The 18,683-nt window shown below is 37.7% G+C and overlaps 2 protein-coding genes across 3 annotated transcripts; both read left to right on the top strand.

Moving 5' to 3' along the window:
- The first annotated feature begins 1,816 nt into the window (after positions 1-1,816).
- LOC127444603 (uncharacterized) lies at positions 1,817-5,431 on the top strand. 2 transcript variants are annotated; one of them, XM_051704061.1, is made up of 6 exons: positions 1,817-2,002; positions 2,963-3,091; positions 3,263-3,373; positions 3,584-3,640; positions 4,269-4,415; positions 5,079-5,431. In XM_051704061.1, exons 1-6 carry the CDS (start codon positions 1,832-1,834, stop codon positions 5,184-5,186), a joined length of 723 nt encoding a protein of 240 aa, XP_051560021.1. In that variant the 5' UTR covers positions 1,817-1,831; the 3' UTR covers positions 5,187-5,431. The 2 variants fall into 2 exon arrangements, with proteins under 2 accessions (XP_051560021.1, XP_051560022.1); XM_051704062.1 differs by lacking the exon at positions 1,817-2,002 and adding an exon at positions 2,226-2,429.
- Positions 5,432-5,583: 152 nt separating this feature from the next.
- Positions 5,584-17,156, top strand: vps37c (VPS37C subunit of ESCRT-I). Its single transcript, XM_051704050.1, has 5 exons — positions 5,584-6,366; positions 7,442-7,550; positions 9,737-9,908; positions 12,556-12,638; positions 14,602-17,156. Exons 2-5 carry the CDS (start codon positions 7,458-7,460, stop codon positions 15,238-15,240), a joined length of 987 nt encoding a protein of 328 aa, XP_051560010.1. The 5' UTR covers positions 5,584-6,366; positions 7,442-7,457; the 3' UTR covers positions 15,241-17,156.
- Positions 17,157-18,683: the final 1,527 nt, after the last annotated feature.

Raw genomic sequence — 18,683 nt, 5'->3', positions numbered from 1 at the left:
TCATGGCCATGACCACTGACTTTGCGCTTATGACTTATGGCATAACGCTGCGCTTAGCACTAGTGTTCTTAAAATAGAGCCCGATGTGTGCTAACTTGATTTATCTGTGATAAAATTTCTTACTAACATTTTCTATGTAAAGTTATATCAAATTTTACAACTTTGTTGCCATGATGATATAACGCTGTAATAAATTACCATTTAGACAACTTTACAGCTAAAATAATTCCCAAGTTTTAACAGCAGAATAATGTAATTGCATTTTAAAAAAAATTTAAGCTTCACATATCTGCCTTTAAACCAGTGGCATAGCCAGAAACAAGACTTTGGGTGTGCCAAAAGAAACCTGGGTCTGCAATAACTAAAGCACAGTTAAGTGAAATATAATAAAATTACCATTAACAACCACTGCATCAATATCTTTTTGGCTATAATTTTTGTTTTTTTAGCTCTGTGTAGTTTAAATGACTGAAAAAATAAAATGTAATGGAGTAAATTGCCCTGTTAATATATACAAATATGAGGCTTAATTATTTGTCCAAAAAAAAAAAAAAAAAACGTTTTGGAATGATTCATCATTATTTTCCAGAATATGCTAAAGACACAAATATAAATGATGGTACAACTTACACAATACAGAAAAGAAGAAAACAAATACACCAGGTTTTATTTACATTAATTGGCTTAAAAACGTAATTGTGGAAAATAAATAAATAAATAATGCATTGTGTTGAACAAAAGAACGCACAACTGTAAGAAGATTCAAAACCTTTTTTGAACATTCTTTGTATTTATGGAGTACAAGGAGGTTTGATTCATAAAAAAAAGAAAAATAATACTGTTGTAACGTCAATTATTAAGCCAGTACAAATAAAGGATTATACAATGTCTGACATGATGCAGACAGTAAAGTAAAAAAAAAAAGAAAAAAACCCCTGCCATTTCATTTAGGTGTGCAAGCTTACATTTTGGGTGGCAGTTGTACACCCGTGGCTACGCCACTGCTTTAAACCCTCCAAATATTGGCCACATTCACTTCCATTGTAAGTGCCTCACTGTAACATTGATTTTTTCTTCTTTTTTTTCTTCTTTTTTTTAAGAAAAGGAAGGATGAGTCAGAATTAATGTTTTGGGGTAATCAACATTATGCCACAAATACTGTCAATTGAGCTTAACTTTATTGAACTGGGAATATGCCTTTAAAGAACATATATAAAACAGTTATATCTTCAGCCTATTATTGTAATATTACCATGAAGCCACTCCACCATGGCACATCAAAGTTGATGATTATCGTGTTTTCCTCTGAAAGCAGAGGTAGAGAGTAAGAGATGATCAGTACTATCTGAGAGACCTATGAGAGAGAGAGAGAGAGAGAGAGAGAGAGAGAATATGAAATACTGCACATAGCTAAGGTTTTTTGTTACTTGTACTATTCATTTCTTAATATGTTGTTGTCTTATAAAGCTTATAAAATTGATTAATTCAGAGAAATTCTAATTTAAAGGCTTGCTTCGCCCCATGTGGTCTGTTAAATGCAATGTTCCCTAAATTAGGAGCCCAGGAGGTTTGGAAGACTGCAAAGATATCATTTAAGCCTAATTTTTTTTTTTTTTTTTTTTTACAGATTTGTAAGGACAAAGTGCAAGGAGAAGAGAAGTTGGAAATAGTAGCATTATCTTGAAACTTGCACACATTACACCTTTGCTATTGGCAAATCTATTGGTCTTTTTCAGTTCTGTTAGAATGTGACAGAACATATGAAAACAATCACCAACATTGTCGTTTACTTTAAAACTGTGAAATATGCCTTCCAAGAGAATAATTACGAATGAAGCTATTACATAAGGACGACGTTCATTCACCCCGAATATTTTGGGCTCCCCTTTCTCGATACTCCTCCGCAGGGCTTTCTGTTTGTTGTCTAGTTTTTCCTCTACCGGACCTGGGGCAGTGGTCACTGAAAGGACCGCTGACACCATCAAACTCATCCTTCGTTTTTGTAAGTAAGGAAAGTTGGTAATTAACCTCTGGGATGACAAATGGGATGTTTTTCAGCATCTCGTGTAGGAGCGCTGCACGAGAATTAAAGAACTTAAACGCGCCTCAAGACACTCGCGTTCTGTTATTCTCGTTGCGCGGTGTCTAGCGTTTTGTAGCGCAAGGACGCGTTTGGTGTGAACGCCCCCTAGTGCAACGATTCCCAAGGAAAACAAATCTGCTTTTGCAATACTTTCTGGAATACAGTAAGGGTTAGACCCACCCTTGCGATTTTTATGCGTGCATTACAAAGAATACTAGTCTGTCCAGCCCCCTTTCATACTTAGGCGAGCTTTGGATGAGTCTTCGTGGTCACTTCATAGTTCATAAAGAGTTCGTTCCCATTTTTAGCAAAGTGTTTTCAAGGATTCTCTGAAACTGCATTCAAGGTGAGTCAGACGAGCTTTATTTTAATAAAATGACATCTGACCTGACATATTTTTTTTTTAAACTCGTACATGCAGAACCACAACTAGTTGAGTTAAACTACAGTATGTAGCTCAAGTGTACAGTGGTTTGCAGTATTCGTCGGGAGTATTTTGGGATTTTATGCGATGCAAATATCTACATAAATAGAAAAGGGCTGTTTTGGACATCTGGACAGTTTAGCCCACTCGAGGGAGGCAGTGAAGTACTAATGTTTTTTGTGTACTTCCTCTGCAGTGCTGTTGAGCAATCTGAATTGCATCAAGCCCTGCTGCTGTGCTCTCCAGCCACATGTTTTGTGTTAAATCCACCCACTTCCTTTCATAAAGATGTTTTTCTCCACACAACCATCTGCATTCCTGCAAAACATTCCATTAATCCATAGGGATCAGATCATGTTTCACACTGACTCACTAATGCAGACTCTCTTATTTCTCAGACTCCTAGGGACCATTATAACTGTTGATTCAATTATTTAAATGTTCCTATTTTTCAGTACATCAGTTGCCTTTCCACCACTCTTAGCTCACATTTGAAGATGTCAACCCCACAAACGGTGTCCTCTGGCACAGATCCTCCCAAGTTACATCGCCTGTTCAAGTTTTACGATCCTGAAGCAGTGGCGGTAAGTGGCAACTGGGCCAATTGTTTGTCATTTTTGAGGATGGATAACAGTAGCTTAGAATCTTGCATATTCCCCAAAACACTTTCCATTTAGAGGTTTTGCAGATTGTTGTAATTGTTTTTGTTGTTGTTGTTGTTTTTACACCATAAGCATGTGTTTTCTCCTTTCTAGGTAATGGCAATTTTGCTTGGTCTGTTCCAAGTGCTCCTGACTATACCAACTTACAACATCAGCACTGATATTAGATATTTGTTTGTCTGTCCTCTTTGTGTTGGTTCTGTGGTATGTTTATTTCACTACTATACTATAGTCTATAAAATTAGTGTTAGTAATATAGATGACTGCTTACTGGATAATAACATCAGTAATATGCTTAATTTATAACATAAGCACTGAGATAATGGTAGGGCCTTCAGAATTGTGCAATTATTCTTTCAATTTGTTGTCTCTCTCTCTCTCTCTCTCTCTCTCTCTCTCTCTCTCCCTAATTAGTCTGTGGTTGCTGGATCACTTGGTATAGCATCTGAAAGAACCCCTAGCAGACAACTGGTATTTTTAAATTATACTCTTCAACACATAGAGTATACATTAGAGCATGTTATTGGATATGTATTGTAATACAGTGGCCATTAAAAGTGTTTGGACACTTAATTAGATAGCAATTAAATGGACACTTATTAGATAGCAAAATAACAAACCAAGGGCAATCAATTTTAAACTAAGAAAGCACAAGTACAATTTTCAATCGAAACATTTCATGAAATTATGTTTGTTGGATTTTAAATGATTAAACATTGCGTATATTGTTTAAAATTAAGACACAAACTATTTGTCACATCCATGAAATTGTCCATGATTGATGTAAAAATGTCCATAATTGATGAACCGTGCAATCTGTGGTTACAGTGCTAGGACACCTGTGTAAACTAGAGGGAAACTAAATTCATACATTCACTAAAATATGAAAGAAGACAAGGGAAGTTAGTTCCAAGAAAAGGCCTATAGCGTCATTTGTTTGTTGCCTATATGTCACTTGGTGCGATATTTTGTTACCAAATGCAGTTACATTAATTTGTTTTAATTGTGAATTAAGTGAATCCAAATACTTTTGGGGACCGCTACATTATTCTGAAATACATAAATAATGAGAAACAATTATCTGTGTTTTCTCTTTCAGTTGAAAAAATGTCTGTTTGCTGGACTTGCTAGCTTAGGAGGGACACTGATATCTCTTTTTCTGTATGGTTATGCTGTTAGGAACTTTCCACTGTTTCCTCCTTGCAATGAATTTCTCCTTCACATATGTCCAGGACAGATCTTTCAAGTAAGTGCCCATGAGAATTATTGAGTGATCCCATAGTTAATCAGTTATGCAACTGAAAAATGTTGCTTTTAGACATTTTAGTTTTAATCCTGATGCTTTTGAGGAATCTTATCTATGAAAATCCTCTCACTATGGACCCTTTTCACACTTCTGGGTTTTGGAATGCGGAAGTAAACGATTGCTGGGTAAACTTCAATATAGCAGTGAATGGGAGACCACGGCAAATATACGTTTTGCTTACTCATTTGCTCCAACATTGAATCTATTACATTTCCACAACTTTCCAAATGAAGAAAAAAATTGGGAGCGATGGATTACGACTGTCAGAAGAGAAAATTTGGCAAATTAACTGTCACTCTCAGCAGATGTGTTAGAAACCTCATCACATCTGTGGTAACTCATTTTTTAAAACTAACTCTAGGGTAATATAATACAAAGAATAATGCTATAAATTTACACTAAATAGTTTAAAAATTGCAAATATCAAACCGTTTACTAGATTTATCCTCCTAAAAAAGGCAGAAACACGTTATCACAGTCTATGAAAAGGATCCATTATTTCTCATTGTCAATTGGTAATTAAGGCCTAAGAATGCATATATCTAGAACTTTTATGCTTTCTACAATTTTCTATTTTTACTCAATCTCTTTTCATTTTTACAGGGTTTATACAAAACAGTCTCTTGGCAGCTGTTGTTTTATGATTTTGCAGCTCTGGCTCTTCATTGTTTCCTGTCATTTTCTGCTTTTAAAGGACTGAAAACACATTGAGAGATCACTTTTTATATATAAACCAATACTGCTTTGTTTGTTTTTTGTTTTTTAGGGACAGTCATTTAATGTGCATGTAAACTTTTATATTTCAGTTTATATTTTTGTGACTAAAACAAACACTGCTCTTGTCCCTCATTTTGATTTTTTTCATTGAGAAATGTAACTTTACGATATTGTCATGTATGAAATACGGATATTGAAGTCTATGTGCAACTCCGATCACTAAAAATCGATCTACTTTGGATGTCTCTTCAGTGGTCTTTTCTGTACATGTGTGAATTTATTTTATTTATTTATTTTTTTTTTAGACTTAACATTGAGCGAAGTACGTGTTGTTGCATTATTAATCTTGATGGTATAAAACCTGCTGTTTGTGTGGTGAAATATTAAGTCAACCCTACTGCCATGTCACATATGGAATATTCCCGTCACATCGGGGTTTCCCTCTCGGTCACCTGAACATTGGACGATACCATGAACAATCAAAATGGGGTACGCTTAATGGTTTTTCACTAAAGCATTAAAAACCATTTACATATTTGCATTATGAAATGTATAACAGCTATTTAAGTCGCATCATAATAATTACAATGTGTGTTTGTTCTTCTTGTACAGAAATATAAATCGTGCCATTTTAAACAACTCACTTCCTTATACAAAATCGACTCAATGGACTCATCCAAAAATGGCCGCAATATCTGTCAACGAGAAGTGAAACTTTCCCTTAAGAATAGGACTATATCCCGTCAAATAACCGTTACTGGAACGGGTTTTTTTCTCTCAATTTGACATCGATGCGGTTTTACCGTACATATATTTTTACGGTATTCTGACTTGTTCTTTCGTCCGACGCCGTTTGGTATTGAATAGCAACCCGCCTTGCTCAACTGCTGTCCTGTAAGTGAGCTAGCCAGCTAATCGCGAGGAGATTCCACTGTCCGGGAATAATCTCGCGCATTTATTCCCAGTCTGTCGCACTAGATAACGCGCGAGACCTCGCACTGATACGGTCTCGTGAGTTGTTCTCACAGGAAGCAGGTTTTAACGCTGAACACGTTCGCAAGGTGTTTGTCTGGCTCAGCGCTTCCGTCTACATCTTTACGTCACTCACTTCCAATTAAGTTTGATGTTTTTCCATGAGCACCCTGCGGAGAGGACTTTGATTTGCTTGTACCTTGTAAGTATTTGGGAATTCGTTAACATATGACAAGCAGTAAAGGGTTAAGTTTAGATTTACAGCTTGGTTTGACACCAAAATGTCAATAGCCCACTTAGAACTGTGTGATCAACTCTGTTTGGCAGATGACTGGCTTAGGTGGTCCAAATTACCCACCAGTCTCTCTTAACCCTTGTGCGACCTTCGGGACATTTTTGTCTTTTTTATTTTGTTTTTAAGATAATTTTGGCTGTGTTAAATTATTGTGTAATACATTTTGCCAAAGATTTGTATTTTTTGGGACATTTTTATATTTCAACCTCAGTTTCTATAATACATCTATAATGCACTGTGTACACAAAATAGTTAGACTCAGGACCTAAATGACAAAAATGTCCCCATTGAAACCCATTAAAACTGCAATATTTGATCCCAGTGCCATTAAAGCATAATATTATGAATTCTATGATATTCTCATTCTATTAATATTTTAATTTGTAATATTTTCCACCAGATGTCGCAGTTTTCTCATGTTTAGCCTATGGAGCAAATAAATGCTTTTTTCCTATTTTCTGTTTGCTGTATTATAGAGCACTGCAGGACAATTGAATATATGATGCAACTAAAATTGTGCAAGTGTGTTGGTATGGATGTCAGAGTGTGTTTTGAGAAATGTGTGTGTGTGTGTGTGTGTGTGTGTGTGTGTAAAAAAACAGTGGCATTATGTAAACAAACTGGCATTTAAAGGGTTAAAATCCTGAAAATGAATGAATATTTGGTAGCTATGATCAAGATTGATGTTGGTTAAAAAAATCAGTCAGTGAAAGTGGAAAATAATATTAATATGTAATATTTTGTATGGCAGTTTTTTGATGTGGACATTTTGTCCTCTATGGACCTCTGAGTAACTGTTTTAAGGGTTAAATAGTTTAATGTACAAAGAGGCATACATGAAAATCACTGAAAATGTGTTCTTTACAGCCGTAGAGTTGAGATTATAGAAATGGTCATCAGTCAGCCTTATTATTAAAATGTGTTTTAATATTCAAATTAAATTACTGGGCAAATTATTTTAACATTGCTGTTGATCCATCAGCTGTCCTAGCAGATCAATGGAGAAGCTTCAGGACCTCAGCCAATCCGAGTTGCAGGATTTGCTAGATAACTCGGAGCGGGTGGAGTCTATGGCACTGGAATCTGATGAGGTGAGATGATCATTGTTTTGGGCCTCTTGGAAAAAGTTTACATGTCATCATAGACCAAAATGACATCAGAACTGTGTGAGTGTGACTAACCATTATGCTATGAATGCATTGTAAATGACATCAACAGCACATTGTTTATTCCTGTTTGATTAGCAGATTTTGATTAGTTTATCAGTTTGCTGTTCTGTAATGATTTATTACAGTTATTTGGTGGCATTGAGTAGGTGCATTTAAATTTTTTTAAGGGAGAGTTCACCCAAAAATTCTAATTATTTTATCAAGTCATACACATCTGGGATGACATGAGGGTGAGTAAAAGTCTTCTGAGGATACTCAAGCATTGTTTTTTATTAATCTCAATCACCTCTCAATCTTATGTCAATCACAGCCTCCAGTTGGCCTGCAAACCAAATTATAGTATCATGTCTTTGAATAGACCGTAAAGCACTGCATTGGAATTATGTTTTTGTGTTTTATCTAAAAAAACAAATTTACCTGAATGACATGCAACTTTTAATTTGATCTGCGCCATATGCACTGCAGTCATGCAAATGCACGATAATGGTTTCCAAAAGAGCACATTCACTGTGTATGTCAGCCCCACATCAGTGATATTCATTTTAATAATAACAGCAGTTCTGTAGTTATTGTGGCCATTACTCTGTGATGTGATTAGCTTAATTACATACTAAAGCTATACAGTGCAGTGCATTCATAAAGTATTCAGACCCCTTCTTTTTTTTCCACATTTTATTATGTTGCAGCCTTATGCTAAAATGCTTTAAATAATTTTTTTTTCACATCAATCTACACTCTATACCCCATAATGACAAAGCAAAAACAGATTTTTGATAACTTAGCAAATTTATTAAATAACTGAAATAGCACACTGACATAAGTATTCAGACCTTTAACTCAGTACTTATTTGGCAGCGATTACAGCCTCAAGTCTTTTTGGGTATGATGCGAAAAGCTTTGCACACCTGGATTTTGGGGATTTTCTGCCAGTCTTCTCTGCAGATCCTCTCAAGCTCTGTCAGGTTGGATGGGGACCATCGGTGGATAGCCATTTTAAGGTCTCTCCAGAGATGTTCGATTGGGTTCAAGTCCGGACTCTGGCTGGGCCACTCAAGGACCTTCAGAGTTGTCCCTAAGCCACTCTTGCGTTATTTTGGCTGTGTGCTTAGGGTCATTGTCCTGTTGGAAGGTGAACCTTCGGCCCAGTCTGAGGTCCTGAGTGCTCTAGACCAGGTTTTCATTAAGGATATCTCTGTATTCTGCTGCATTCAGCTTTCCTTCAACCCTGACCAGTCCCCCAGTCCCTGCCGCTGAAAAACACCCCCACTGCATGATGCTACCACCACCATGCTTCACCGTTGAGATGGTATTGCCCAGTTGATGAGCGGTGCCTGGTTTTCTCCAGACATGATGCTTGGAATTGAGGCCAAACAGTTCAATAAGGCACACAAGTGTGTGCCTTTCCAAATCATGTCCAATCAATTGAATTAGCCACAGGTGGACTCCAATCAAAGTGTAGAAACATTTCAAAGATGATCCAGAGAAATGGGATGCATCTGAGCTAAATTTCAAGTATCATTGCTAAGGGTCTGAATACTTATGTCAATGTGATATTTCAGTTTTTCTTTTTAATAAATTTGCAAAGTTATCAAAAATCTGGTTTTTGCTTTGTCAAAAGGAGGTATGGAGTGTAGATTGATGTAAAAAAAATAATAATTTAAAGCATTATAGCATAAGGCTGCAACATAACAAAATGTGAAAAAAAATTAAGGGGTCTGAATACTTTCTGAATGCACTGTAAGTATAGTCTGCGCTTGTTGCAAAAACATATACCCCCAGAATTATGTCTTGTTTTTCTAGAAATGTTCCCTTATATGCCTCAGCAGAATTAAAACATTAAAACTTACTAGCTTTATCACTTAAGTCCCATACAGTAGCTGACTTAAAATCCATAGTTATATAATATAAATTTGTTGGCTAGTCTTTGATTGATGATGCTCAAATGTATGTGTAGCCTCGATAATGATACATCTGGCCGAACAGCTTTTTCTTGAAATTGATATACTGTTACATCTTGATGATGTCTTCACATTCCTGCTGAGGATGAATTGTCCTCATGGACTTATGTTGCTTTTGTTATGTGTCTTTTAATCTTAATTCTCCTGCAGATTCAGAATATTCAATTGGAGAGGGAGATGGCCCTGGCTGCCAACCGCAGTCTGGCAGAACAAAACCTTGACATGAAGCCCCGTCTTGAGAAAGAGAGAGCGCGGCTGGTGGAGAAATACACTGAACTGGAGCAAGTGAGGGAGAAATACAAACAGCACTGTGCCCTGAGAGGTAAGTGAAGGAGGGACGGAAAAGGAAGACAAATAAGGGAGAAATAATGTGGCTTAATATAGAAGATATTTCACAGAGAATGCAAGAAAGAAAGGGTAAATGAAAAAAATAGTTAACCCAAAAATGAAAAATTTCTCATCATTTACTCACCCTCATGCAATCCCAGGTGTGTATGACTTACTTTCTTCTGCTGAACACAAACAAAGATTTTTAGAAGAATACTTCAGCTCTGAAGGTCCTCACAATGCAAGTGAACGGTGACTAGAACTCAGAAAGTCCAAAAAGGACATAAAGGCAGCATAAAAGTAATCCATAAGACTCCAGTGGTTAAATCCTTACTTATTGGGGCTTGTCAAAGCTGGAGATTTATAGTAAAAAAGGACTTGAACTTTGATCTGTTTCTCACCCACTCTCTATCATATCACTTCTGAAGACATGGATTTAACCACTGGAGTTGTATTGATTACGTTTATGCTACCTTTATTTGCTTTTTGGAGCTTCAAAGCTCTGGTCACCATTCACTTGCATTGTATGGACCTACAGAGCTGAAATATTCTTCTAAAAATCTTTGTTTGTGTTCAGCAGAAGAAAGAACGTCATACACATGTGGGATATCATGAGGGTAAATGATAAGAAAATTTTCATTTTTGGGAGAACTATCACTTTAATATAAAAATAAAGGGAGAGGGAAAAGGACACTGATAGCAGATTTTCCAAAACAAAAGAGAAACAGTTGATTTTGTTGGTAATTTGTATTTGTTTGTATTTTTGTAATTAAAACAGGGAGTTTTTTTGTCAAACATTTCTCATAAAAGCAAGCGAGGCACAACACTTAAAACGGTAGTTCACTTAACCATTTACATTCTGTCATCATTTACTTCCCTTATTTCATTCCAAAACCATATGACTTTCTTCTTGGATCATGAGGAAAAATGAAGAAGGATATTAATGCTGCTCTGTTTCACGTACAATGAAAGTAAATGGGGGACGAGTGCTGTCAGTCCTTAAAGCTGAAGTCTGTAATTTCTGTGCCACCGAACAAAACTGCAAAAATAAACTTTGTTTTCAAACAGCTTACGAGTTCACCCTCCATGCCTTCCAGTGGTTGATCTAACAGATAGTCCCGCCCCCAACTCACAGCATTGGTTGAGTCAGTGTTGTTGTGTCAGTCTGGACGGGCTGTCGAAAACAAATGGAGCAATTTTTATAGGGCCGCAGACACAGAGTGTTTACAGTTTTCAAGAAAATTTACCTACAGATGGCTTGCTTACAGTTGTCTGCAAATTAAGATGGGAAAGGAGCAAGTATTTTAACACTGAAAAGGTTACACACTTCAGCTTCAACATTTCCCTTTTCTTTTTTTTTTCCTTTTTCTCCCAATTTGGAATGCCCAATTCCCAATCTGCTTTTAAGTCCTCGTGGTCGCGTACTGATTCGCCTCAGTCCGGGTGGCGGAGGACGAATCCCAGTTGCCTCCGCGTCTGAGATCGTCAACCCGCGCATCTTATCACGTGGCTTGTTGAGCGCGTTGCCACGGAGACATAGTGCGTGTGGAGGCTTCATGCCATCCACCGCGGCAGCCACGCTCAACTCACCACGCACCCCACGAGAACGAACCACATTATAGTGATCACGAGGAGGTTACCCCGTGTGACTCTACCCTCCCTAGCAACCGGGCCAATTTGGTTGCTTAGGAGACCTGGCTGGAGTCACTCAGCACGCCCTGGGATTCGAACTAGCGAATTAGCGAACTCCAGGGGTGGTAGAACATTTCCCTTTTTTAACATCTGCTTTTGTTTTTCCACGGAAGAAAGAAAGTCATACGGGTTTGGAATGACATAAGGCTGAGTAAATAATGACATAATTTTATTTTGGGGTAAACTATCCCTCTAATAGTCTTCTTCAGATTTTTAAAAACATTTATTCTGTGTAACCCATGGAAACTAAATGTAATATATCACATCTTAAAGAAGGAACTGAAATGTCTTTACTGTAACTGAAAGAGAAAGTATATAGCCAGTATGGAAAATAAAGTGGGTTCATCATTTTGGACTTCTTAAAAGATTCTATTGTTGGCACTGCTTTTAAGTCAGTGATTAAGTGCAAGTCAAATTACAGTGTTCTTTCATCTTTTATACACACTACAGATGAGCTGCTTTAGCAGTCAGTGACTCTTTTGGTTGCTTAGAGAGTGCTTTATTGCACTGGCAGAGTACCCTAGAACCAGGAACCTCTGATCTGCAGTGTTAATGGTTTTAGAGACTTTTGAACAGACAGGGAGCATTGCTGTGTTTCTAACAAGAACAACCTGTTCAGCCAGAAAGTTTTCTATTTGCACTTGTGTCCGTTCTATGAGGTTGTTTTGTTCTGGCACACATTCCCCTTTCCCTGTTTTTGCATCCATGACATTACATCACACTATAGCTATGTGTCTCCATGCAAACAGAACTCTTTCTTCTCCTTAGCCCATTCTCAAATGTGTCATTCCATTCATTCATGTCTTGTTCTTTTATTTTAAAAATTGTTACACCATCATAGCTTTTTAATTTGTTTGCATAATATTTTCTCTTTTGGTTTCTTTCTTTGTTGCCATTCAGCACAGTAAATTCCTTCTCATTTCGATTTCTCTCTCCCACCCTTTCTCCAGACAGTATAATGGGGCAGGTGTCCCCAGAGGGGCTGTTGTCTCGTTTGCAGATAGAGGGCGCCAACACAGAGGAAGAATCAGAGGTAAGCCACAGTCTTCTATACAAGGGGTATAAATATATGAAGGCAGCTATATATTTTCATGTTTAAAGATCCAGATATGGTGTGTGAGAAAAGATTAAGGGTGATATTATAAAGACAATATGTTGTTTGCTAAATAAAATGATTGGCTTTTATATTGTCATTGTACTTAAGCCAAAATAAATTGTTAAAATACTATTTGGAAAACATTTACTTTGTATTTAGTTGACAGTGTATTTTTTGTATTTTACCCATTATTGTTGTTGTTATTATTGAGGGCCAAATTACTCAAAATTAAAACATTAAGTAAATATTTACATGCATAATGAAATAGTGTTATCTTTAAATCACTAAATAAATCGATACATGTCCCTTGTATTTCATTTTAGCACTAGATTGCATCCATTTTATTTTTAGCATTGTTTTTGGGTTGATTTATCATCTAAGCATGGGCTTCGTGTTTTGTCATATTCAGTGTTTAAGGCTATTGGCATATCAACTAACAACAATTTAAAAATGTAATAATTTTTAAAGACTTAATTTGTTTTAATTTCATTTTCACGTGTAATTAATGATTTATTTAATTATATACAGATAATTTAGAAATTTGGTTACATGTTCAATTCAGTCCAATTGAAATGTATTTGTAGCCTCTTGAAAGCAAAATGATGTATTCAAATTTGGTAAATGCATCCTTTTTTCCTTTTTTAACAAATGTTTTTCTCTGAAATTTTCCGGGGGACCCCCAGGGGGATGCAAGGGGGTGCTAGGGTGTCTGCGGAAAATTTCAGAGAAAAAAATTTGTACCAAAAAAAAAAAAGGATGCATTTACTAAATTTTAATACATCATTTTGTTTTCAAGAGGCTACAAATACATTTCAATTGGATTGAATTGAACATGTAACATATGGTGGACCAAATTACTAAATTACCTGTATATAATTAAATCAATATTTCAATAAATCATTAATTAAATGTGAAAATGAAATGAAAACAAACGAAATCTTTAAAAATGATTACATTTTTAAAATTGTTGTTAGTTGACGTACCAATAGCCTTAAACATTGAATATGACAAAACACGAAGCTCATGCTTAGATGAAAAAATTTGTTTTTTGTTGATGTTTTTAATTTTTTTTACTGATACTCTGTTACTGTCAAATTTATACTCAAGTTTGTTTATCTTACTGGTAAAAAAAAAATAAAAAGTGGATGGTTGTTTGTAATGTAAAAGTAATTAGTGAGAAAGTAGTGGCTAAGCAGATCTCTGTTTGATATTTGATAATTTGAATGGAACTAAATTATAAGCCCTCCTTTTGCTGTTTTGCAAATAATAATAATAATAATAATAACACCACTTCTGCATCCACAACCCTCTGTAATACTTTATAATGACTTTCACTATTAACATTAACAAGTATTATTACATTATGTAATGTATATCATTGTAGGTAATAACTTTACATGTTGTTATTATTACTTTACATATTAGTTAATGTACATTTAAATAGAAATGTCAATGCCTTCATATGTATTCATATTTAAATGGTTAGGAACTGCTGGTCTGTTATGCACTGTATAGTATTTGTTTTTGACTTAGTAGATGTTATTTAAAGTAGCGCCATTTTTAATTTGAAAGGAATGAAAACAAGGCTCTGAGATATAGACTTGCTCTCTGTGTGATGGCATGCACTGTATAACAGGTCCGAGATCACGTCTTGGTCCGATTCTCACAAAAAATGTTTTGTCTACTGAAATTTTTTTTGAAAGATAATTTTTTGGCAGCTGAACGATCAACACCACTTTGAAAAACAATACAACCCAACCCCTCACAACCTCACTCTCATTACCATCAAAAATCAAATATGGCGCTACTCTGAATAAAGTCCATGAAAGTCAATATGTAGTGTTTTATATATCCTCAATGTGAGAAATTGAAAAAAACTCAATCTCTCTCTTTCTCTCAGGCTTTAGCAGATGAGTTTCTTGAAGGTTCAATATCGCTGGACTCCTTCTTCGAACGCTTCCTTTCTCTCCGATCTCTCGCTCACATGAGACGAGTGCGCATCGAAAAGCTACAAGAAATTCTCTGCCAAAAAAGCAAAGGGATAGGAGATGCTAAAATTACATCACAACCCTGTGCCAATCAGGATGCTGGATCATCATCACCGTGGCAACAGCAGCAGCCCCAGCACCAACAGAGCTCCAAAATCAGTGTACCCGCCAATGCCACCAGCTCTGCTCTCCCCTACTCCCCCTATCCTGTTCCTCCCCTCAACCACCTCCCCTCAGCCTCTTCAACAGGTCCCACCAACCCTAGCACAGCGTTTCAGCCCTACCCCAGCCAGGGTTCCCCCTTCCCTCCATCAACGGGCTACTCCACTCCCAGACCAGCGTTTGGCCCCCAAGCTTGCCCATATCCCACCCAACCTTCTTTTCCTGGGCCACCATTTGGGCATTTTGGTCACACCCCTGCTCCGTACCCAAATCCATACCAGTATGGAGGGTTTGCCTACCCCACAGGCCCCAATGGGCCATCAAACCAGTCACCAACAGCTAGACCACATTATAGGCCTGGTTTCGGGGTACCACAACCATACTCCTGAGCCACTCAGTGTGTGTCTCTGTCTTTTCTCATTATTCTCCCTCTCGTCTCACTCCCTCCTTCTCCTCTCATTCTACCATTTCCTTACCCTCAGATTCATGGTTTGCGTACCCATGTCACATCCTGTTCCTGTCTGAGGCTTTTAAAGAGCACTTGAGATTGGGTAAATGTGTGCTTGTTCCCCCTTGAAACCTCAATGAAAGACTCGGTCAGAGACTCGGTATGGGCTTCACAGCCTTGGCACACCAATGGCTTAGTTCCTGTCCATTTTAAAGCATGTTTTCAAATCAGTTTGCAAAAATCTCAGCATCACATATTTGTTGATTACATTTGACAACAAGATGCTTTTCTTTGTTCTTTGAAAAAATTGTGTTACAGCTCAGCCTTGTTCGGCTGTGATTCCAATCATTTTGATGATTCAACTTATACTGAGAAAAACATGTTACACTACATGGAGGATTCCCAAATCTCTTGTCTATAAAAACCCTTGTTAACAGTATAAATCCAGAAAGCACAGCACCATCTTTCCATTTTAGAACAGATGCAAACTCCTCAAGCTCTTTTTAAAAAAAATCATGATTAAATTAAAGACAACTTCCATGTCTGCAGATTTGAGATCCAAATCACAGTGTTGTAACACGTTTCTGGGTGCAATAAGTCCTGTTACGAATTCATAGTATACCAATGCACCATTTGGTCACTCCCAACCTCCCAATACCTCTTATGCTTGCTTCCCTCTTTTTTTTTTTCTTTGCACCCTTGCACTCATTTACTTTTAATACCAATTACAATTATCAGAAGGACTAGATTATTACCTTCTTTAATGGAGACAATGTAATTTGTATGAACATATTAATATTAAAGGGAAATTGTATAACAAGGGATATTAATGTAGACATATCTTTATCTGATATAGCACAGGATTTGGTGGGGCAGGTGAGGCGTAACATAACACAGAGCATATGCAAGACAATAGGCACTACATGACATGCTTTTAGCATGCATTAAGGTAGAGAAAAACCTTTCACGTTGAAACTATGCAGTCAAATGCCTGGACATTAGCTGCATAATTTACACTTTTGAATTTGGACACAATGAGGCATTTGATGATCTTGTGAAGCCAGCCAGAATTATGGAAATGTCTATTTCAAATAGACACACTCCCCTTAGAATCAAAAAGTGAGTGAGAGTGGATCTGGATCTGGCTCCACAGATTCATTTTGCCACTCCTTACCCACAGAACATCTTATTTTGTGGTTTGATTTAAGCCCACCCTCAGATCCACTTGATTCTGCCACATGAATGTTTTGAAGACCACTAAACACTCCAAACACAAAGGGTCCAATGTTATTGCCTGGGCCTCCCCTACAAAAAGTCCTATTGTGTCATTTATCAAGGTGTTATGTAGACCCCTAAAATGCCACACCTACGTAAAGTGTTTACTTGCTCCTTGTTGGCCAACTAGAGGACCATGTGAATCACACTAGCACTCCGCACTAATAGCCCCAAACTCTTTGGCAACAGGAGCTGGGAACGGGACCTTTGAACAGTCAGCTTTAGAATAGGCGTGCGGGGTCTCTCTTTATTTTTGTACTTTAAAGCAATTCAAAACCAGGGGCATCCTCAAACAAGCCTCAGGTGGCTTTATCTAATTCATAAACTCAGTAATTACGACTCAGGTTTGTGGCAAAACCCCCACGTTTAGGTTCCCTCCCCAGCAACTGGAGCGAGGGAGAAAGCTGATAGGATGACACGACGATGAGAAAAATGGGAAGAAGTTTTATCCGCACATTGATTTGCAGCATTAGAGGAAAGAAATTCTACTGCATTGGTTGTGATGACTGTAGCCTGTTAAAAGTGTATTTTTATTTTTGCTGTCCTTTTTTCTCGGGTGTGAATATAAAACACTGAAGTTGATCTACAGTCTCTGTGTTGATTTTTTTTAAAATTATAACCCAATGGATTTGGGCTCTGTGGAGAGCAACAGTCTGGTTCAAGGAGTAAAAATCAATTTCCTTTTTTGCATAGGGGAACTGATTATTAATGCTAACTTACAAACCTTTAAGCAGACCTACTGTGAGCTCCGAGTTTGTTGATCGATGGTATATGCTTCGGCTGAAGCTGCCAGTCCATGTTATTTGAACTTTCTTTAAAAAGGTTTAATAGCAGAATTCCTGGTGAAGAACAACACTATCCATGATCCAGCAGAGAGAGATCCACCAACTTTAAATATTGATGAGCACAGGTGAAGTGAATAACATTGATCATCACAAGGCCACATGTCAAGGTCTGGGTAGATTTTGATGTTAAGCAAACAATCAGTTCTTGTAGTCAACATGTTGAATGCAGGAGAAATGGGCAGGAGTTAAGACCTGAGCGGCTTCGACAAGGGCCAAATTGGTCCGAGGAGGGATAAACTGCAAACCGACGACAGGGTGTTGGGCGCCCAAGGCTCATCGATTCTTGAGGGCAATGAAGGCTATCCCGTCTGGACCGAAAAGACAGAAGGTCTACTGTGGCACAAGTCACAGAACATTTTAATGATGGTTACGGGAGGAATGTGCCACAACACACAGTACATCATACCCTGCTGCATATGGGGCTACATAGCCGCAGAGTGCCCATGATGACCCCTGTCCACCGTCAAAAGCACCTACAATGGGCACGTGAGCGTTGGAACTGGACCTTGGAGCAGTGGAAGAAGGTTGCTTGGTCCGATGAGTCCCATTTTCTTTTACATCACGTGGATGGCCGTGTATGAAGGCCACGTGCGCCATTTACCTGGGGAAATGATCGCACCAGGATGCACTGTGGGAAGATGACAAGCCGGTGGAGGAAGTGTGATGCTCTGGGCAATGTTCTGCTGGGAAACCCATTCATGTGGACATCAATTTGACATGTGCCACCTACCTAAACATTGTTGCAGACCAGGTACACCCCTCCATGGCAATGGTATACCCTGATGGCAGTGGCCTCTTTCAGCAGGATGATGCACCCTGTCACACTGCACACATTGTTCGGGAATGGTTTGAGGAACATGATGCAGAGTTCAAGGTGTTGCCCTGGTCTCCAAATTCCCCAGATCTCAATCCGATTGAGCATCTGTGGGACGTAATGGACCAACAAGTCCGATCCACAGTGGCCCCACCTCACAACTTACAGGACTTGAATGATCTGTTGCTAATGTCTTGGTGCCAGATACCACAGGACACCTTCAGGGGTCTTGTAGAGTCCATGCCTTGACGGGTTGGCACTGTTTTGGCGGCACACAGAGGACCAACAGCATATTAGGCAGGTGGTCATAATGTTTTGGTTCAACAGTGTATTTTTCCATTGTTATTATTTTGATTACATCATTCGAAATGCTTCATGGTGCATTCCCTCATGAAAGACGTTATTTATACTGTCTTGAACCTTTGTCTTTTTGTGGAATTTTCAAGTACT

The sequence above is a fragment of the Myxocyprinus asiaticus genome, chromosome 8 (assembly GCF_019703515.2).
Source record: "Myxocyprinus asiaticus isolate MX2 ecotype Aquarium Trade chromosome 8, UBuf_Myxa_2, whole genome shotgun sequence".
In the NCBI taxonomy this organism is placed as follows: domain Eukaryota; kingdom Metazoa; phylum Chordata; class Actinopteri; order Cypriniformes; family Catostomidae; genus Myxocyprinus; species Myxocyprinus asiaticus.
This window is presented reverse-complemented; position numbering and strand designations above follow the sequence as displayed.